This window comes from Diaporthe amygdali (genome assembly GCF_026229845.1).
Source record: "Diaporthe amygdali strain CAA958 chromosome Unknown NODE_8_length_1307975_cov_65_857355, whole genome shotgun sequence".
NCBI classification, from domain to species: domain Eukaryota; kingdom Fungi; phylum Ascomycota; class Sordariomycetes; order Diaporthales; family Diaporthaceae; genus Diaporthe; species Diaporthe amygdali.
Genome location: NW_026517028.1, coordinates 658,969 through 679,280, shown reverse-complemented (window position 1 = coordinate 679,280; position 20,312 = coordinate 658,969). Strand labels below are relative to the sequence as shown.

The following is a 20,312-nucleotide window of genomic DNA, read 5'->3' as shown; positions in this document are numbered from 1 at the left end:
GCCCTCGCAGCTGATAATACTAAAGGGTTTGCGTCCTCCGTCTTCTGTCGCTCACACTTTCTATACCCTGGTCGTCGTACGGGAACGAAGCTCCAGAGAAAGTCCCCAAGCACAGAGTCCCATCTCCACGATAATCATGGGAGGCTTCCGCGCAGTCGAGGATCGGCCCACGCCCAAAGAGGTGTACAACTGGAGGCTGTATCTCGAAGCGGCGGTGATATCGTTCGGTTCGTTGCTGTATGTCGTCCACAACGCAGTCTCCCCTTCTACTATCACTTTCTCACACTCAAACACGGCAGGTTTGGCTACGATTCGGCCTTCATCGGAACGACGATTGCGAGAGACAGCTTCAAGAGAGACTTTCAGATCACAGATGGCGTGGCGAACAGCATTTCAAGCAACATCACCTCGGCATTCCAGGCCGGAGCCTTCTTTGGTGCCATTTTCTGCTTCTTGATAACGGAACGCGTCGGCAGAAAATGGGCTCTGGAAGTCAGCTCCGTAATCTTTGTCGTCGGTGCGGTCTTAATGACTGCAGCCACGAACCAACTTTCATATATTTGTGAGTCGTGCACTCTTTTTATATTGTCGCATGAGCGACTTCACCGTCAAATCCTTTCCCACTGAGGCTATGCCTATTCGAGAGTCCCTCCTCTCCTGACCGTTACTCTTGTCTCGTGCTTCATGTTTCAATATTTCGCCGGATACTAATGAGGCGTAGATGCTGGTCGTGTTCTTACCGGGCTTGGATGCGGTATCATCACAGCAACGGTGCCTAGTTACATAGCCGAATTATCCGTTCCATCCATCCGAGGTATTCTTACCGGTCTATTCGAGATTGTCTACCAAATCGGGTCTGTCCTAGGGTTCTGGATCAACTACGGGATTACAAAGAACATGGACTCGTCCAGCGCGGCAAGCTGGCGGATCCCCATGGCTGTCCAGCTGATCCCAGCCGGGCTCTTACTCTTCGGCGGCTTCTTCATCCATGAGAGCCCCTTGTGGCTCATGCGCAAGGACAAGGAGGAGCAGGTCTTCAAGAACCTGCAGTATCTCCGCCAGATCCCTCCAGAGCACCAGTGTATGTGTAATCATTACCTGCGGCGGAGAGCGATGTTCACTGACCAAATATAGATATGCAAGAGGAGGTGCAAATGATGCGAGATAGGCTTGCTGAAGAGGCCGCCGTCTCTAAACAATACGGTACCGGTGCATGGGCATTCTTCCGTGGAGCGATGAGTGAACTGTCCCAAAAGGGGATGAGAAACCGCGTGTGGCTCATCTTTTGCGCCTTCGCTCTCCAGAACATGGGCGGTGCTGGAGCCATCAACTACTATTCTCCAACTTTGTTTGGCTCGCTGGGGATCACAGACGTCACGCTGTATACCGGTATATATGGCTTGGTAAAAGGTTTGAATCTCACACCTCCCTCCAACTTGACATTCAGCCCAGCATACTGATAGGTGCTCCTAGCCATTGCATCTCTTATCTTCTACATCTTCTTGATTGATATGTGGGGACGTCGCTACCCTACAATTCTGTCGTCGCTCGGCTGTGCCCTGTGCCTTTTCTATATCGGCGCATACGTAAAAATTGGCCATCCAGCAGATGTCATCAAGGCTGGTAAAGATTTGTCCACATCGACAGCGGCTGGTGGCAAAGCCGCAACGGCGCTTATCATGATATACTCTGTATTGTAAGCAGCACAGATCCCATATTCCAGGAGAGTATCACGAGCATCGGGAGCTAACAGCTAGATGTACAGTTGGTCTTTTGGCCTTAACGGAATTCCCTGGATTGTGTCTGCCGAGATATTCCCTGGCGCTCTGCGTACTATCACTGGGACTTGGACTGCTTGTTGCAACTGGTGAGCAATCTGATATGACGCCTTACGGTCAAGAAAGGATCTGACAATGTTTCAATCAGGCTTACGCAATTCATCATCACGAAGTCGTTGCCCTATATCTTTACATCCATGGGCTACGGTACTTGGTTCTTCTTTGGCACTTGGTTGTTGATCGCAGTGGTCTGGGCCTTTTTCTGCCTGCCAGAGACCAAGGGTGTCTCTATCGACCAAATGGATTATCTCTTGTACGTCTGACAATTTTTCCCGTTGCTGATCTGAAGCTAATGTTGCTGTTGGACAGTGGTTATGAAGGTGACAGGCATAGTTTGTCTACCGAAGAAAACACCAAGCGGCCTTCTACTGATAGGAAGGACAAGGCATTCGAGAGTGAACACGCCGAGGACTTGGACTAGGATCCAAGAACATATTGAGCTTGTGTTCTAGGCAAACAGCGCCAGCGCCAACAGCGAAATGCCCATGTAAATATACCACCACTAATGTGTCGGATACTTAATACTTCATCACGGAACACTTAGTGTCTGTATATGGTACTATTTGACTTGAGGACAATTGACCCAGTCTGTCAATATTTACACAAACTGCGCTGGAACTTAATAGTTGGCCTCTATGCCAGTATGCATCATGAATCATGATTTGCAATGTATTGAATTCTGATTGCTTCGAACTGAAAGAATCGTCAGTCAGATGTCAAGCAACACATTCAATGGTTTTTTGAAGTCGACGAAAATATTCTGTGAAACTGAAATAGGATGCAAACAAAGAGACGTCGAATAAATTCAGAGGGAACAGACCTGATTAATGCTAATAATAATGTGCAAAATCGGTGATTCATACATTACTTTATATACTGATCAATTCAGATTGAATAATCGTGATTCTCATGCCTGATGTTTACAATATTTTACCATACAAATAGTGTCACTCTTTCGGAAACAATAAGGGAAGCCTTCATATCAGCTTGTCACTGAATTTTCAGGTAACATACGAGGGCGAATACAAATCGCGAGCAAGAGCCTTCCCAGAAAAAGGTCCTTTTGCAGTGTATCTGGGGTAGAATGTCTGAGCCGCATCGTCCGGATTTGGAGGGGCCCCCGATATAGCTCGAGGGAAATTAACGATGGTTTTACAAAGTGTTCTTAGAGATTCAAAGTAAACGTGTCTATTATATTCAACTCCTCAGCAGTCTCAAATGCTGGATGATATGCACACTTTCAGACAAGATCAAGGCCAGGAACTCAAGAAACAAAAACAGTCTGATTATTGGGGCTCATGCAATATGTCTCCCTGTGGTATTATGCTGGTATCATGGTATGCAAGTCAAAGCCCAAACGCCTCCTGGTATCCCACCAAAGCCACCTCTAAAATTAGTAGTGCACGAGCTTTCGGCGTCGGGAAAGTACCGCACCATGCTCTTCCGAAAGCACGTAGTAGAGCAAAAAGACGACAAAATGTGCACATGTCGACGTGTCGAGCCGTCGTCGCCAACTAGCGACGGCCTCCACCCCTCTTCCCAGCGTTCGCATAAACCCTGGACCCCCGGCGCCGTGCAACCGTGGCGGCATCCCAGATGCCAGCGAAGATGTCCTCGCACTCGTCCTCATCCTCCGAGTCAAACATGACCTCGCCGTCGCTCTGCGCCACACTGCCGTCCTCGTCTTCCTCCTCGTCAAGGCCGCCATCCGCAACACCAGTCTCCTCCGAGCTACAACTCACCTTGCGCCGCGCACCGAGCCCGAACGCCCTCCTCCCGCCACCCAACCCTTCTGCGGGCGCGGAAGAGGAGTAGAAATGGCCCCTCGGCGGCCCATCCTCGCCCCCTGAGCCAGGCGCGGCGTCCTCCCAGCTCCGGTGCAGGGCGACCCGCTCGGTCTCGAGTATGAACTTGCCGACCTTGTACTTCTGCGCCTGCTCCCGGGCGTCGACGTACTTCCAGCCGATCTTGACGCCGCAGGTCGAGCAGGTGATGTCGGCCACGACGTGCATGCCGGTGACGAGGCTGCGCTTCTCGGGGGTGCCGACGGTGACGTTGACGAGGTTCGTGCCGTCGCGCGCGAGCGAGCTGTACGAGTTGGAGTTGGGCGGCGCCGGCGCCGTGCCACTCGCCGGGGAGCCCGCGCCGAAAGGTGGGCCGGGGCAGGACGGGGTTGCGGAGGCCAGCGGAGGCGAGACGAGCAGGGCGCGCCCGTGCCGGCCCGTGAAGCCCTTGGAGACGACCTGTAGCCCGTAGGCGACGTCTGTGCCGCAGGTGCTGCAGCGGAGGACGTCGGGTAGGGGCCGGGACAGGCGGGGACGGTCCGAGTTGCGACGGGTTCGGGACTGTTGCTGGGGAGCTTGGGACGATGGTTTGTCGTCGTCTAAATGGAAGGTGTGGGTCTCGACGCCTGGGATGCTTGTGGTAGGGGAGTACGGGAGGTCATCGTCGAGGGAGGCGGCGGAAAAGGGCGAGCTGCTCAGTGAGGGGATATCATTACTGGCCGCGGTAGACGTGGTGGTAGCTGAGCTCTGACGCCGCCGGAAGAAGGGTATTTTGAGGCTTGGGAGGAGGTAGGTTGCAAATAGAGGGGCGGTATCGGCCTTGGTACTCTGGCTGCTGCGAAACACGTTCATTGTGGGGGTCTTCGTCCCTTGCTCGAAGTGGACTGATTACTGTGATACGATATGGTTTGTATAGTGAATGGTCTAAGCAGGTGCACCGAGGGTAATCTGGGCGGTGACGGCCGTTTCTTCCGAGAATGTGCCTATTCTAGAGCCGAAAGGAGGAGATTCGACACAGAATGTAGGACACTGGGTCGGGCTGGAGTCGAAGAGAAGAGTCGACGACTGCGTTGATCATGGCAGAGAGCAGAGGGCAGAGGGCAGAAGGCAGACGGAGGACAGAGACAGTTTCAGGAAGAGTATGGGAGGGACCCGAACAGCCCAGGTTTGCAGATGGCACACCACATCGGCGAGGTCGGAAGTCAGTGCAAAAGGCAAGGCTGGTTGATCATCGGACAAGTTCGTCCTCGACGGAGCGACGGAGCGCGGGTGGTGATGAAGTCACAGACCGGGCGCACAATGAGGGGCTGGATGCAACCACTACCGAAAAGCTTAGCAGAGCCCCACTAACACCGTGACTCCCTGCACCAGCCCACTACACTTAATCTCGCCCTGCACTTTGGCGTGACATGCCTGCATGCGTGCCGGGACGCCCTTCAGAAAAAGCCTATCACAGCACGACACAAACACAGAGGCTATTGAATGCAACAGAGAACCACTGGTTGATTTGGAATGCCCAGCTTCTCCCCCATTCTTCACCCAACAGCCATGAACAAGACCTTGGAGTCACCCAGTCCCACTCGCCACCCCTCGCTTATCGCGGCAAGCTGATAACGGCCGCCGTGCCCATGTGATCACTGACTATGACGGGCAGGATGGCGCCATGCTGACCAGACCAGGCGACTGAAGTAATGTGATATGAGACGCCACAGCACAAGACACACCACAGCTGGGCGCCCAGCCCAGAAAACTGCATATGCCATCTCAGGTCTCACAGCTGAAAAGGGCCAGCCCACGCAGCTCCGCCAGAAGAGAGACTGACTTCTAACAAGCTTTAACCCAGCGCTAGAAGCACACGTTCTGGGCCCGCTTCATTCCACGCCGACTCGGAGACCTCGCCAATATTCAAACGGCATGCTATGTCATGCTGTCTGTCAATCTGGATGACAGTTATGAAGGCCTCAAAGTCCAACAGCTGTCGCCTACTGATGGCGATGAATTCCCACTCACCACTATCACATCCGGTTTGGTGGTAATGTTCGGCTTGCATGGGCCTAGTATTGCCGACGCACTTGTTGTTAACATCTACTACCTTGCAAGACTTGCCAGGAATGTGTAGCTTTTGCTGCGGCTCTGTTTCGACCTTGAACGTTGCACTGTCGGCCCAGAAGAAGAGGACATGGTTGCTTGGCACGTCGAGCAGTCTAGTCTCTGTCAAACCCGGCATCGCCTTGTGAATGTCATCAAGACGGACGACGACTTCGTTAGACACTGTTTGCTGATGGGCTATTCGCTCGATGACCACACGGCCGGCATTTTTTGCGTGACAAAAGACACCGATTAATGGTGTCTCCCTAATTGATTGTAAGCAACTTGTTCACACTTCCAAGCTACCGTGCGTCGACAACATACCCTAGCTCCAACCGCTCGTCCGTCACCGAGACGTGCGCCTCCCCGATCCAGCCCATCCAGGACCAGGAAGGGAAACCGACCCGTTCATTGAGTTCAGTCATCGGCAATGTGCTCAGATCACCTCGTCTTCTCTGTCCACTGAAAGTGTCCCAAGCCAGCGCAGCACTAAGTCTGCTGCAAGGGAGGCCCCATACGAATTTTTCTCCAGACATATCGGATAGTGCTCTCTGTAGGCCTGCAAAGGCATCATATACGTCTCCTTTATATCCAAGCTCTCGACGTGTGAATCTCTCCACGGCGGCACGGTATCGTATCCAGAATCTCTCACTGGCGTCATCTGGCTCTGCATGCTGCCGCGCTACCCTGAGTGAGAGCTCGGAGCCACTTGGCTCGAACGGATACAGATACGGCGGCCCATATTCATTATATGATTCTTCGCAGAAGACGACCTGGTTGCAAGAGAAATATACCTGCTCCTGGGTAAAGATCAGACACCGATTAGAAAGGTATCGTTCCTGAAAAGTCCAACCGCGTGTATTCCACGTTGTTTCCTCCAGATAATAACACTGGCTTTGAGCTTCGGGTTAGCCGTCGTCATGAGAGACAATGCTGGTTCAGAGTCTGTAGCTGGGGCAACAAGTACTTCCTCCTGCTCGAAAGAACGGGTCCCCGGGCGCAGCCCAGGCAGTCCCGCATCAGCATTATCGCCAGAAGCTGCCACAATAGTGAATGATGCACACCGATAGATGTGACTCATGGCTTGAAGCTGAATAGCCTTGTCAACTGGGTCATCCTGTAGGATGCAGAGTGCATCCACCCATAGGTATCGTACGCCGAGCGTCCGGCATAGCTCTATTGCATCGACAATTGTCTTTGAGGCTTTATCTTCGACGATACCCTCAGACTCTTCAAGCTCAGTGGCAGTCTCCGCCGTGAGAATATAAGTTTTTGTTTTCCCCCAGACATAACTTAAGGCGGCGTACTCCAGCGACTCAATCACTATATTTTTGAGGGTGATGATCGTTCCTTTTTGGGTGTCTATGAAGCGGATCAAAGTCGTCCTAGAGTCCAGCAGGTCACCTTGACTGGTATCCTCTTGACCACTTCTCAAACTGTAGCTGCAAGTATCACCGTGTTGCTCGGCACAAATCCGCATCCAAGTGCGGAGCCAGTCGCAGTTAACGGTCAACGGGCGTTTGCGCCCACCAAAGATCGTCGGTTCTAATCCAGGCGGTGCGCTCAAAGGATCGGATGGCGGATCTCCAAACGTAGTACCCGGAGTGCAGGCCTGGAAACAGTACTGTTCATGATGGCCGTCCCAGTCCAGGGCTGTGTGGAGCTTGGCTGTGAAGATACTGAGTCTGAGAATGATATTGCCGTCATTCCTGTTTCCGCCAGGTGGATAGAACACCCCATAGTATGTGTTTGTTGCGTTGCACTTGATCTCGTCTTCTTTTGGGCCACCATCTTTGTAAGGACCGCGCCGTTGGAGGACCTTCCAAATTAATTTGCACATGTTACATTGCTCTCTCCTGAGTTTGATATCACTCAAAAGCCCAAGGTCAGTGGCTAATTGGCGGTGGTCTCTGTATTTTCCTGCTTGTCCAAACCATTTTTTCCCGGCTTCAGTATCATGGCTTCGAAGCGCCTCGAACTCCGAGTAAGTGGGACATCGGAGGGTATCGAATGGGATCTTCTGACAGTAATTGCAGATGCCTATGACGCGACTTGAGAAAGAACTCATCTTCGCTACTTCGGTATGACAATGAGGGGCTAAAGTGCTATGCTGACGATGGAATCTGCGACAAGAGCACCATACTTGGACTTCTATAGATACCATGGAGAAGCCGCTGTGTCTAGACTCACTTAATTAGCACGGTAAGAGTCAGCAGCCACGGCGGGATACGCGGGGTTGTCATTCGTGGGTGTGGTTTCACTGCTGTAGCAGGCTTCAGTGTTGATGGCGGCACTATCATGACCTCTAATTGATAACAAGACGTAAATTTCTGCGAATTGTAGCCTCGTATGAATGACAACTCGACTGCAAGAAAGCAAACAGCCTTCAAACGGACATAGAAAAGGACAGTCTTGCATGATCAATCGGACAGGCGCAGGCGAGGCCCAGTGACTTTGAACATTCGGAAGCTTTCAACTCGCAGAATGCTCCGGTTGAGCGGAACGACTGGAGATTTCACTTACTGATGCTGCCTAGACATGGCGTTTTTTTTTAGTTTTTTTTTTTTAGGTAGGTTTGAATTGAGGAATGCCAGATAAATCTTAGTATAGAACTTGTCTGTGTCAGGTAGTATATTCGTGTGGTGTACCCAGGTATGGTGACTTCCATGATTGGATCCAAATGTTCTTTGATAGTTTGGCCTGTGAAAGGAAGAATATATTTGGTGATCTATCATTCTAAGTGGTAATTCTACAGCTTAACATTTACAGATACCTGTGACCCATTCTGTTCATGTTGAAACGAGGATTACCCAATCAACAGACTGATTAGTTCACGGTCCATAACGAAATGAACAGAATCTTTCAAAGTTTTCGGGAGTCAAGAGTTGGTAGTTGCTTTTGTATCACTTTAGGAGCAACTGAGGTGTAACAGTTCCTGATGGGGGACGTGATGGGTAAGATATTGTATGGCTTTCCAAATTCAACAAAGTATGAATCAATGGGTCATGTATTTTACTACCTTGAATGAACTAACTACCGCATGTACAAACAAATCTACCTTGCTTCTTCTGGCGCTCGGTCACAGGTCCTGTGTTTAACTTATTGTTTGTGTTGAGAGCGAGAGCCCACTGTAAGTCAGAGCAATTATTGATCACCTGAGTTGTTTTGTCAGGCCCTGATTCAAAGATCCAAGTCATACTACAATTATCAGATACGGTCCAGACCATACCAACAGAGTGACTCGGTTTCTATTTGTCCAATATATAAACCTGTTGCCTCTAGGATTTGAAAGAGATCAGGAAGTTGCACTCAAGGTCACGACTGAATAACAAGAACAAAACTGGAGAACCACAAAGGCAAATTTGGGTGCTCTATTGTCATCAACAAACAAAAACAAAGACAGAAGCAACACCTTATCTCATTCACACACAATTTACATTTTCTTCCGACCATTGCCTTGCTTGAGTCCGAGAATCACTTAAACACAAACCGGCAAAACATCCTGGTAGCCATCCAAAAAGGACGACATCGAGAACCGGCAAATACAATATGCCTTCTCGTGGACGAGGCTCTGGTGTCGCACCCTCAGGGGGTTGGGACCAGATTGGAAACGGAGTTTACTTTCTCAACCAGCTCTCCCAATATGAGATCTCCAACCTAATTCGGGGACTCGATCATAAAGACTTCAAGCTTGCACGGGTGTGGCTCTGTTTTGGTCAAGACAACGTGGCTGACGATTTTTCGGCGACGAACCATGCGTTCTTGAAATTTGATTTGAGACCTTCCAGCCATCACCGCTGGCTCGGTGTCAAGCTCGAGGTTCGAAAGAATGAAATGGACCAAATCAAGGATCGAATTACCGGCCAGAAGTACACATCGTCAGCAGTACAACTAAAATTGACACCTTATGCGGGACCAACTCGATACTTGAAATACAGTATTGAGCTGGAAGTGAATTTCGCAAGCGTTTATGGTGGAACGACACTGGGAGGGCTCATCCAGATCCTCTCCCAAGAACTATTGCTCAGCTTTGGATTTTTAACAACGAGGGCGACATGTGATGACGAGTTGTTTGTCGGTTGCCGAGACTACGTGTGGGTTTACTCAGGCCCCTTCATTGACCATTCCATGGCCCGCCACCGCGGCATTCGGAGGAAGCAGCCATCTCTTCCATTCCAAGCATCTGGCTAACAATGCCTCTTGTAAATGAAGCACCCAAGTTCTGCTCAGCCTCAAAGCTGAATACCGCATAACAGGACGTTTGAGGCCCTCAAGCGGGTCTGGACACCTAGCGATCAGAAATGGTAACGGACCGTGCACTCCCATGGACGCGGATAGTTTCTTCCGTAACAATGTCTTCATGGTCCTATCATACTATTTCTCTGAGGCAAGCCAGAATGGGAAGAGGTATGTTATCGCGCGAGAGTCACCTGTTCAAATAGGATACTTCCCAATCCCCAGGCACCGCAGGCAAACTGGGGATAGTTTCCCGTACCATGCTCCAACTTCCTCTGGCCAGACAGGCTCATCGCACAGCCATCCTGGAGGTGGTGGAGGTGGTGGAGGCAGCGGAGGTGGCGGAGGTAGCCAGGGAGGATCATCAAGCAGTTTTCCTGCGGGCTACCAGCCAGGGTACCAGCCAGGGTACCAGCCGGGCTACGGGCAAGGCTACGGGCAAGGCTACGGAAGTGGCCAGGGACAGTACGGAGGCGGTTGGGGAGGCTCATGAAGCGCGGCCTCTGGAGGTTTCCCGACTGCCTACAACCAACAACTTTATGGTCAATCTGGCAGGCCTTGGCGCTAGCTTTGCCTAATGGCAGGGCGATCACTCGGAGCTTGCTATCTTTGAGATGCGGAGATCATGACGGATAATTTTGGACTGGGGATTTTGGACGGTTTGGCATGGGATCTGAGTTTTTGAGCAGTCCTCCCCATTGCGGACGCTTTAAGTAGTTGACCTTGCTGCGCAAGGAAATACAAATTTTGCATTTTGAATAATTTGCAAAGACATCGCAGCATGTTAATGAGTACACCTTTAGTTCGACGCAGGGTTCAAGCTCATGTGCATCCATCCGAGCCTCACAAAGACAGTAGGTACGGGTGGGACCGGCCCGTAATCACATTGACCGAAGTCATTCGCCAGAGAGAAAACATTCTAGATAATCATCTATTGCTTGAACCGAGTGTATATATATAGGAAGTGACAATTCCCCAGCATCTTTCCCCAGCACCGACTTTAATTGTCATTGTTATCGGTAAACACAACCAGCAAATCCTTGTTTCCACCCGCAGTGGCGCTGCTTTGCTTATTGTCCTCTTCGTTGCCCTTGTCGTCCTTCCAAGCGCCGACCCCGACGTAGACTCCGTGCGCAAAGGTCCTCACCCAGTCTTCGAGGTTCTTGTCGTTCTTGGGCGCGTCGATGCGCGAAACTTTGCCCTTGCCGTCGAGGTGCACGAACCGCTGCAGCGTCTTCTTTTTGTCAGCGGACAGCTTCTGCCACGCCGCGTTGCAGTCCTGCATGAATGTTGCATCGCCCTTGCGCGTGTTCGGCGCCCCGGCCTGCTCGATCGTCAGGTTGCCGCCGCCGCCGACGATGTAGCTGATGTCGTAGTACTGATTCTTGCCCTCTGGCCAGCCGTTAAAGGTAATCTCGGCCTGCTCGCCCTCGTGACCGTCATGCGTGGCAATGATGGCCCCCGAGACTTGTTGACGGTCTGCGCTCTTGACAGTCGCAGTGCCCCCGTTTCCCTTCACGGTTATACTGCCAGGGTTTCCAGGGAATCCATGGACAAGGAAGGTCTGCGAGTGGGAAGAGTTGTTCTTCACAGTGATAGTAGGCATGATAGGCTGTCGATACTAAATGAGATTTAAGTAATGTGTGTGAGATGATATGGAAATGTTGATATGAAATTTATAGGCAAATGATGAAGAGTTCTTGAAACTAATGAATTGATTCGTAGCATATCTGTACTTTCTCGAGACTTCTGGGAGATTGTCTCTTTTATATTGCATTCTTTGCAAGCCAACTACATACATAGCGGTATATCTGCCTTGCCACGTCGCCTTTCTCGCAGCTCTAGTGTAAGCTGATGGCGTTAGAAGTTGCGAGAGCCTGCTGAGGTATCACGAGCAAGGAGTGCAGTCACGGTATCAATCCTTGGGGGCGTAGGCGGGGGCGGCAGGAATATCACGTTTTGCATATTCGGACATTTCATCTCACTAAACGGGAGTGAATCGATCGGTGACTAGTTTGCTGCGCGGTACTATAAGCCCCTGTCCTGATTGGGAGAATGCAATAGTAGGTCAAAGGCGGCTTAGATGGCCGCAGAACCACGGGAACAGGAAAATGCTGTTTCCGACGCCAGCCTGCTTATTCGGTTCTCAGCGATCGGCTCAACGTCAGCCATATCTCCAGCTTCATAGCTTACATCAGCCTGAGCCCTATACACCAGCCTTGCCACGCTGCGCCAGCTGACCAGTCGCAGCTCGAAAACCAAATGGAGTGGCCACGAAAAAATCAACCACGATGGTATCTCATGATCAACGCGGCTCGTCCGAGTCTCGCTGCAAGCGAGGGATTCTGAATATGCGCCTTGTTGATCTTAGAAGAGGCGGTCCGAGTGGTTCACGCCACTTGGGTTGTAAGCCAGCCACCTCGACCCCAAAGAATATCACATGAGTTGCTCTGCCATGCTGATGTCTTTGGAGGAGTGCGCAGACCTGTGAAACACAGACGTCTGGGGGCAAAAGGTCTTGATATAAAAGACCGATACATGCTGTCGAATGACCCGAGATGAATACCCAGACATCTACACCAAGAATCAACAATCCTCAACCTTCTTGAACTTTTCACATCAACTTAAATAGTCTTTCCAACTCACTTTATTATCTTCAGACAAAATGGCACCCTCCAAGCGTGGTCTCGGCTGGCCTTACGATAACGAAGCCGGCGCGTTCAAGCCCTATGATGGGGCTATCAAGGACCATACGATCACATGGCTCTTCAACTGGGAGATGTGGAAGCCCAAAGGTTTTCCAGCCGGGCTGACTTACGTCCCCCAAGTTCGTACGGCAGCCGAAGCTGGCAAGATTGACCAGGTATGTCTCCGAGATGCCCCTAAAACCCCTCGCTTACCCGCATGAGTACTAAGTCTTGCTCTTTCAGTTCTTGGGTAGCCTTGGAAAGATCAGCCACTTCATCGGGTTCAACGAGCCGGACCACCCCGGGCAAGCAAACATGTCCGTGTCTCAGGCCGTGCAGCTGTGGAGGCAGCACGTCCTGCCCGCGAAGAAGAAGTATGGCTTCAAGCTGGGTTCCCCAGCAATGACCAACTCGCCCGCAGGCAAGAAGTGGCTGCAGGACTTCCTGAAGCAGCTCGGTGGAGACGCGCAGATCGACTTCATCGTGGTCCACTGGTACGGGCTGGACGTCAACAACCTGAAGCAATTCATCGAGGATATGCACAAGACTTTCAACAAGCCCATCTGGCTGAATGAGTTCGCCTGCACGACGTTTGGTGGCAAGGTGCCGAGCTTGCAGGAGGTCGAGAACTTTGAGCGAGAGGCGCTGAAGTACCTCGATGGCAAGGATTTCGTCGAGAAGTATGCTTGGTTTGGGGCCGCGACGAACAACGGAAGCATGGGTGGTGTTGCGGTTGTGGACAAGCTGGCCAACAACGGGAACCTGACATCTGTGGGCAAGATTTACTGTGCTAAGTAGGTAGTCCCTGCGAGTTGTATTTTTTGTGTTTCGTGGAAGCATCAATAATAGTCCTATGTTTACTGAGACAAGCCAGACCCCAGAGCCAGGCCGCCGTAGCGACGGCAAGTGTAGCAACAAATGCTGTGCCAGAGTCCGAGGAGGTTGCTACTGAATCCGTCGCAGCTGAGTCTGTCACAGCCGAGCCTGTCGCAACTGAGCCTGCTGCAAGCGAGCCTGCTGCAACTGAGCCTGCTGCAACTGAGCCTGCTGCAACTAAACCTGCAGCGGCCGAGCCTGTGGCCGCAGAAGCACTCCCGCTGATGAATCTGAACATAGTGTCAAGGGCAGTGGCGGCTCCGGCCAAGCCTGGCATCCAGCTGACTAACAAGAGCAACAAGGAAGAGACGTTCCAGTTCTTCAACAACTACTGGAACGGCAACGGAACGGCGGGAGCCAACTTTGACCACCCGGAGAAACCGACGAAACTGAAGCCGGGCCAGTCGACCTTCGTGGAGCTCCCGGAGTCTTTCAAAGGCCGGGTCCAGCGCGGCAAGCTGATCCCGGCGACGTGGGTCGAGTTCCAGCTGTCTGCGAGCAATGACCACAAGGCATGGGGAGACATTAGCCTCCAACAGGGCTACGACGGTCCCGCTATGATCAGGTCGACGGATGGGACCAACAACTCGATCGGCTTCACCAACGACATCCTCCCTGGGGCGCCCAAGGCGGCGAGGCAGAAGAGGTCCGACGGCAAGGAGTGCCTTGCGAGTACGATGGGTAACTGGATGGGAGGCCCGAACCAGGCTGCGATTGACTACGAGAACAAGGTAGTCGGGCAGAAGAAGGCGTACATTACTGGCGGATCGGGCACGATTGTGGTGAACTCGAAGAACAAGAGGTTGGCCGTTGAATTCTACTAAACTGGTTAGTATTCACTGCAGTGTGGTAGAGATGGCTTTGGTAGCTTGGACTTAGACCAGGTACAGTACAGCACAGTACACAGACAGACAGACACGTATACACAGTAGATTGATTGATTATTGGCAATTGTATTGTCAATGCATGCTTGCAGAGTCAACTCGAAACTGCAACGTCGACGATGTAGGGGATCCTCCCAGTAGCAGGCCAATCAATTCGACACGAGCAAGGCCACGTGAAAGTCAATCAGACACTGCCAGGCTCAGCCAGGCCACCTTCTCCTGTCCATCCGTAAATTTAGCGGGCCCGACGTGCGCGGCCTTGCTGTGTGCACAGTAGACTACTTGGGCACTTGGGGTTCTTGGGGGCTTCTTGGGGGCTCTTGGAGCACCGTAGAGGCACTGCTACAGTAGGAACAAAGCCACGCATACGCCATACACAACAGGTTGATCAGAATGACTCGAAATTTCCACACGCCAGCCTGACGCTAGCCAAGACCCCACTCCACTTTTGCCGTTTCTTGCCCTTTCTCCCCAATCCACAACCACTCCCGTTCTCTCTTTATCAACCCCGACCTCTCCGTCTCTCTCGCCCTCGACCGATTCAGCCTCATCAACCCACCAACCAATCCGTCACCCTAAAGGACCATCAGCCCTTCCCTCAATTGTCTCCACCTGTTCGCGCAAAAGCAGTCAACGACATTCCCAGACCAACATCACCTTCTGCAGCTCCACTTGGCTCGATCAATCCATCAATCAAAACGACCAACCACAAACGTCGACCCTGCCGTCGTCCCATCTCCCAACTTCATCAACCAACAATCACCCTATCCCCCAGCGAAATCTCCCACGGTGGCAAATCGCAATGGCGCCCATGAAAACGTTAAATTCCAATCAGTCGAGTAGTAATTACGGCGAGGACACGGCCCGCCAGGCCAACGTTCTCGCCAGCTGCTACGTCGTCGACGCCGCCGGCTCGCTCAAGGGCCTCCACTACTGCACTACCCTGGCTGCAGGGGCCGAGTGGTATTCCTGAGGTCCCTATCTCAGGATTACCCTCCCCGCCGTCAAGTCCCCCCCTCGCCGCAATCACCTCGTCTAACGAGCTCGCCCTGACGCCCAAGCCGGCCAAGCGTCAGTCCACGGCATCCAACAGCGAGTCTCGTCGTCGACGAGGGGGGGCAACACTTCGTATCAGGGAAGAATGTGAGAGATTCTTTTGTGAGACCATGGCGACCACTTTCTTCGGTGAGAGGAACGGTCGCTCAGCGGTCTCCGGCCTGACGGGTGTTTATCAACAACACGACCAAACAGCCATCCACCGGCGCTCATCCGCCGCTTCCCTCGCCGGGAGCAGCGCTGCCTCCGTCGACTCCGGCTATTTTGGCTCCTACAGCAGCAACGGCCATCCCGACCAGCGCCAGCAGCTCACGCCCCCGTACGACGGATCCGAAACGGTCTGCGTCGGTGGCCGCGCCAACAGCAACATCGAGGTCACCGCGTGGATGGAGATCTGGGACTACCAGGGCGGGGCTAGTTTCCGCGCCTTCACAGCTGAGGACTATGCCCGCGGCGAGAGGACCTTGTTCACCTTCTTCGACGCCGGTGTTGTCGGCCGCGATCTGAAGGACGCTCTTGTGGCCCTGATGGAGATGGCCGAGTCGCCTCTGGGCTGCTCCCACCTGGTGATCTGCATCGACCGGTCCATCGAGACTAACGAGGCCAAGACGTTGACAAAGGGCCTGCAGTGGGCAGGCCTCGAGTTAATGACCCTCGACCACTGGGCTGGAGCTATCGATGTGACGAGTAAGGAGTGGGTATTCATGGGTACGGAAGTGTAGGATATGGACCAGCAGAATGTTTCTCTGCAGCTTGGGGGATATTCTCTCGTTAATCGGCAACCTGCGTTTGATTCCTTGGAATGATTTCCGGAGTGTCGGGTCTCGATGATTTCCTTGTCCGTGCGGGCTGGCTTTGTGGTTTCATTCGTTTGTCATTGTTCTGGGCATTTCTCAAAGCTTTCTGAAAGGGAGGGTTTTGAAAAAGGGAAGGAAAATCTATCATGATCAGGCAACAGCATGGACTATTGGCACAGCATCAGGAGCATGGGAGTACAACAGCATCCAACCTATTCAGCCATCACATTCGAAAAGCAAAAGCGTCAAAGATTTCAGTCAAAAAAGACAGGTGATGGGGTTGCAAAACCACGAAACTTAGGTAGATGCTGTAGCAATTCTATTGATTCTATTTTTCTCAGAATTCGCTTCCTTTTTTCTTTTTATGGTTAACAGTTGAGAGGCCAATTAAGGCACGGATCTAAACGAGCCCATCACAAGTCCCCTTCGAATCCTCTTGCAGTCAAGCCCTTCTTGCCCAGGTAGTCCTTGACATCTCTCACCGTATACTCCCCGCGGTGGAACATGCCCGCCCCGAGCGCCGCGTCCGTCGTCGTCTCGGCAAACACCTCCTCAAAGTGGCCCGGGTTACCTGCGCCCGAGGAGGAGATAACGGGGATCTTGATGGCGGCCTTGACCTGGCGGATCAGCTCGAGGTCGAAGCCGCTGTTGGTGCCGTCGCGGTCGATGCAGTTGAGCAGGATCTCGCCGCAGCCCATGGCCTCGACGGCCTGCGCCAGCTGGACGACGTCCAGGTCGCGCGTCTCCCGCCCGCCCTTGATGGTGCAGGCGTACCAGCAGTACTCCTCGCCACCGGTTGGGCCCGGGTATTTCGTCTTGATGGTGTTGGGCGCGTGGGCGCCTGCCGCCTCGGGGGACGCCACGTACACCCTCTTCGGGTCGACCGAGACGACAACGGCCTGGTTGCCGTAGGCGCCCGAGATCTGCTCGATCGCAGTGGTGCCTGACAGCTTCTTGCCCGCGGCGTAGTACTCCTCCGCGGCGGTGACGGCGTCCGACCCGATGCTCACCTTATCGGCGCCGCTGTTGAAGTACATCTTCGCGATGTCCAGCGCGGTCACCTTCTTGCCGTCGAGCGGGTCGATTGTGTCTCTGATGCCGCCGCCGATGGTCAGCGGGACGAACACGGTCTTGGATGTGAGCCGAAGGATCTCTAGCATGGGCAGGTCTTTCAGCGGCAAGTCCCGGAAAGATGTGATGTTCAGGAATGTGACCTCGTCCGCGCCTTGCTCGTAGTACTTCTTGGCCATGTCGACGGGCTTTCCAAGGTTGCGGACCTCACGGTCGGCGCCCTTCTCGCGCACGTCGTACTGGTCGCCCTTCGTGACAACCAGATCGCCCGCATCGTTCGTGCGCACGTCGAGGCAGGCTATCACTCGCCTTGTAAGGCCCGGCTGTGGCACCGCGCCTCCGCTGAATTGCACCGCCGTAGCCTGTGGGGGCGCCTGGCCGAGGGATTTTGCACCCTCGCCGGAGAGGAAGGACTTGAGGACTCTCAGCCCCGCGACGCCGCTCTTCTCAGGGTGGAACTGAGTCGCGAGGATGTTGCCTTTGGCCACGGCGCCAACAAATGTCTCACCCCCATAGGTCGCCGTCGCCACTGTCCATCCTTGGCCCTCCAGATCTCCTTTCTCGTACGGACAGCGATAGCTGTGGACATAATAGTACTTGGATCCAGGCCTCAGGTCACAAAGGGAAGCGCCACCCTCCACTACAGCGTCATTCCAGCCAATGTGCGGGACGGCTTTGTCACTGTCGTCGAAGCGGGAGAGCGAAGTAGTGATGACGCCTAGTCCAGGGCATTCAGGGTCTTCGGAAGATCCGGAGAACAGAGCCTGCATGCCGACGCAAATACCCATGAATGGCTTGCCGGCTTCGATGTGAGCTTTTATGGGGGGCAGGAAGCCCGCAGAGGAAAGCTGTTTGAGGCAGTGGCCAAAGTGGCCCACGCCAGGGAGGATGAGTGTCTGAGAACATCCATCAGTATGGACTTGCTAATGATAACTACCGGGGTGACTGGGGTGGTTTGTACATCTGCATTCTTGACCTCTTCGGGAGTCTTGATCCATGCGACCTCGTAGCCAACCTTCTCGATGGCGTTTACGAGACTTCGCACGTTGCCGGCGACGTAGTCTAACAAGTGGACGGTAGGCATTTTTGCAATTGGTATGATTGCATGTACCTCATGAGAAAAAAAGCGTCACAAAAGGGAACAAGAGTGACCATGCAAGAGTGTGACTCAAACTTGTGAGAGTCACCCATTTTCATATCGAATTTCTTAATCTGAGCCGGTATCGTCACTTTGGAGGGGTGATCTACAGTGCTGCAGGGGCCAGAGCTACAGGGGTGGGCTACCCCTGTGCCCCGCGGCCAGGGATGTTCTGCCACCTACGACCGCCAAAGTTTGTAGGGACGCCAGCTCCGAGGTCCATTTACCTTGGACTCGCATTGGTGCTTCCCGAGCACCCTCGAGCTCCTACACTGCACATATGAGCGCGCCTTCTGTTCGCTCGGGAGTCGCATGAGCTTTCAACACGCGCAAATGGTTCGGACAGTCATTGAGCCGACTGCTAAGCAGCCGATCGGCTGGCCGGGGACATACCCCGAAAGCGCTGCCTCATTTCCTCTCGCCAAGTCGTCGAGGCCGATTGATGATGAGGACGACTGGGAGTTCGAGTACTCCACCACGGAGACAGAGGTATACCATGACGTTTTATGACGGTGAATATGGCCAGCGACTGACAAGCAGACAGACATACTACCTGACCATGGACCTGTCGCATCCGGGCATGTTTGAGAAGGTCAAGGACACATTCCACTCACAAAATCGAGGCGGCTATAGGCAATGGTTCAATCCGGTCTACGCAGACCCGAACAAGAATACGCGATTCCGTCCTACTAAGACCAACGCGATCTTGCTTGCGGACGAGGAGGACAAGGATGATGAGGACCTCGTCCCAAGAGAAGATGAGGAGGCAGACGTCGAGAACGACAACACGAGAGGGGACAATACAATTGAAGCGAACGGCAATGAGACCGTGGACGAGAATGGCGGAGACGGCGACAAAGATATGATCGATCCCCGACTGAGAGGCGCATCGCAACCGGCCGCCGTGCGAATGTCACCGAAACCAACAGAGGAGGCAACAGAGATGGTGCAGCCCCAGGCAAGCAAGAAGTTGAAGAGCGTTGGGGAGATCCAAGTGCTTGACCTGCACTCCGACAGCCCGGTCGTGTCCTACAAGGGGCGCATCTTCTCGGGCAGCTGGGCCAGCAATATCGGCACTGAGCTCATCTTTGGCGCGCATGACGAGGTCGCGGACCGCGGATTGCCCTACCTGCGCAGTCTCTCCGGTGACGTCGACCTCATGGCCGCGTCGTCGGCACGCATCCTCACCACGCCTGCGGACCTCAAACCCAAGAATCCCACCACCACAGCTGCCCCCCAGCGCCGACAGGCCCCCGACCGCTACAGAAAGTTACGAAAAGAATCAGGCATCGAAATACCGGTTGCATTCGACAAGCACGGGTTCAGAAAGCCCCAGGCCAGGTTTCTGGAGAACATAATGGCCATCAAGCGGAAGAGGGGAGAAATGGACGAGGTCACGACCATGACGAGGGACACTACAAGGTACTTTGTGGATGCGGAGGACGACCCTGAGGAGGCTCAGCTGCAAAAGAAGAGGGCGAGGGACAGGAGAAGGCAGCTGAGGTTGATGGAAGAAAGAGCGGCTCGGCCGAAAACGAGGAAGAAGCGTGGGAATCGATGGGCGACCAGGGAACAGGTGGTCAGGTTTGGCGAGAAAGACCCCGAGACTGAGGGCGAAGACGAGGTTGGAGAAGCATCCACGAGGACGCCAGGAGCATGGGACGACTTGGAGGGTGTTGGTGGAGACGGTGTAGAGGAGGTAGATGAGGATTCCGAGGCGGAGGATTAGGGCTGGACTGTCGCCCGGCATCATCGCGCGATAAATCGGTGAAAGTAACCAGTCAATGATACCCCTTTTTGTTTTTTGTATAGGCTAGAATACCGGCAGTTGGCCAAACTTGTTTTCCTGGATTACCT

The 20,312-nt window shown here is 53.2% G+C and overlaps 9 protein-coding genes across 9 annotated transcripts; 5 read left to right on the top strand and 4 right to left on the bottom strand.

Moving 5' to 3' along the window:
• Positions 1 to 136: 136 nt before the first annotated feature.
• On the top strand, positions 137 to 2,259 carry J7T55_013446 (uncharacterized protein; the record flags this gene model as incomplete). The annotated part of the gene is made up of 8 exons (XM_053141241.1): positions 137 to 237; positions 300 to 562; positions 722 to 1,081; positions 1,135 to 1,389; positions 1,474 to 1,696; positions 1,766 to 1,867; positions 1,927 to 2,091; positions 2,148 to 2,259. The coding sequence occupies 8 exons, from the start codon at positions 137 to 139 to the stop codon at positions 2,257 to 2,259; spliced, it is 1,581 nt and encodes a 526-aa protein (XP_052995787.1).
• A 1,093-nt stretch (positions 2,260 to 3,352) lies between these two features.
• On the bottom strand, positions 3,353 to 4,474 carry J7T55_013445 (yippee family protein; the record flags this gene model as incomplete). Its single annotated transcript, XM_053141240.1, has 1 exon — positions 3,353 to 4,474. One exon carries the CDS (start codon positions 4,472 to 4,474, stop codon positions 3,353 to 3,355), a length of 1,122 nt encoding a protein of 373 aa, XP_052995786.1.
• A 742-nt stretch (positions 4,475 to 5,216) lies between these two features.
• J7T55_013444 (HET-domain-containing protein) lies at positions 5,217 to 7,778 on the bottom strand (the record flags this gene model as incomplete). Its single annotated transcript, XM_053141239.1, has 5 exons — positions 5,217 to 5,305; positions 5,480 to 5,634; positions 5,695 to 5,976; positions 6,035 to 6,510; positions 6,564 to 7,778. 5 exons carry the CDS (start codon positions 7,776 to 7,778, stop codon positions 5,217 to 5,219), a joined length of 2,217 nt encoding a protein of 738 aa, XP_052995785.1.
• A 1,481-nt stretch (positions 7,779 to 9,259) lies between these two features.
• On the top strand, positions 9,260 to 10,524 carry J7T55_013443 (uncharacterized protein; the record flags this gene model as incomplete). Its single annotated transcript, XM_053141238.1, has 4 exons — positions 9,260 to 9,588; positions 9,649 to 9,780; positions 9,923 to 10,117; positions 10,230 to 10,524. 4 exons carry the CDS (start codon positions 9,260 to 9,262, stop codon positions 10,522 to 10,524), a joined length of 951 nt encoding a protein of 316 aa, XP_052995784.1.
• A 422-nt stretch (positions 10,525 to 10,946) lies between these two features.
• On the bottom strand, positions 10,947 to 11,552 carry J7T55_013442 (uncharacterized protein; the record flags this gene model as incomplete). The annotated part of the gene is made up of 1 exon (XM_053141236.1): positions 10,947 to 11,552. The coding sequence occupies one exon, from the start codon at positions 11,550 to 11,552 to the stop codon at positions 10,947 to 10,949; it is 606 nt and encodes a 201-aa protein (XP_052995783.1).
• Positions 11,553 to 12,611: 1,059 nt separating this feature from the next.
• Positions 12,612 to 14,333, top strand: J7T55_013441 (cell wall protein o-glucosyl hydrolase; the record flags this gene model as incomplete). Its single annotated transcript, XM_053141235.1, has 3 exons — positions 12,612 to 12,809; positions 12,877 to 13,427; positions 13,508 to 14,333. 3 exons carry the CDS (start codon positions 12,612 to 12,614, stop codon positions 14,331 to 14,333), a joined length of 1,575 nt encoding a protein of 524 aa, XP_052995782.1.
• Positions 14,334 to 15,195: 862 nt separating this feature from the next.
• On the top strand, positions 15,196 to 16,171 carry J7T55_013440 (ornithine decarboxylase antizyme; the record flags this gene model as incomplete). Its single annotated transcript, XM_053141234.1, has 2 exons — positions 15,196 to 15,356; positions 15,403 to 16,171. 2 exons carry the CDS (start codon positions 15,196 to 15,198, stop codon positions 16,169 to 16,171), a joined length of 930 nt encoding a protein of 309 aa, XP_052995781.1.
• Positions 16,172 to 16,659: 488 nt separating this feature from the next.
• Positions 16,660 to 18,401, bottom strand: J7T55_013439 (histidine-6; the record flags this gene model as incomplete). The annotated part of the gene is made up of 2 exons (XM_053141233.1): positions 16,660 to 18,213; positions 18,279 to 18,401. The coding sequence occupies 2 exons, from the start codon at positions 18,399 to 18,401 to the stop codon at positions 16,660 to 16,662; spliced, it is 1,677 nt and encodes a 558-aa protein (XP_052995780.1).
• Positions 18,402 to 18,788: 387 nt separating this feature from the next.
• Positions 18,789 to 20,184, top strand: J7T55_013438 (uncharacterized protein; the record flags this gene model as incomplete). The annotated part of the gene is made up of 2 exons (XM_053141232.1): positions 18,789 to 18,944; positions 19,000 to 20,184. 2 exons carry the CDS (start codon positions 18,789 to 18,791, stop codon positions 20,182 to 20,184), a joined length of 1,341 nt encoding a protein of 446 aa, XP_052995779.1.
• Between the last annotated feature and the right edge of the window lie 128 nt (positions 20,185 to 20,312).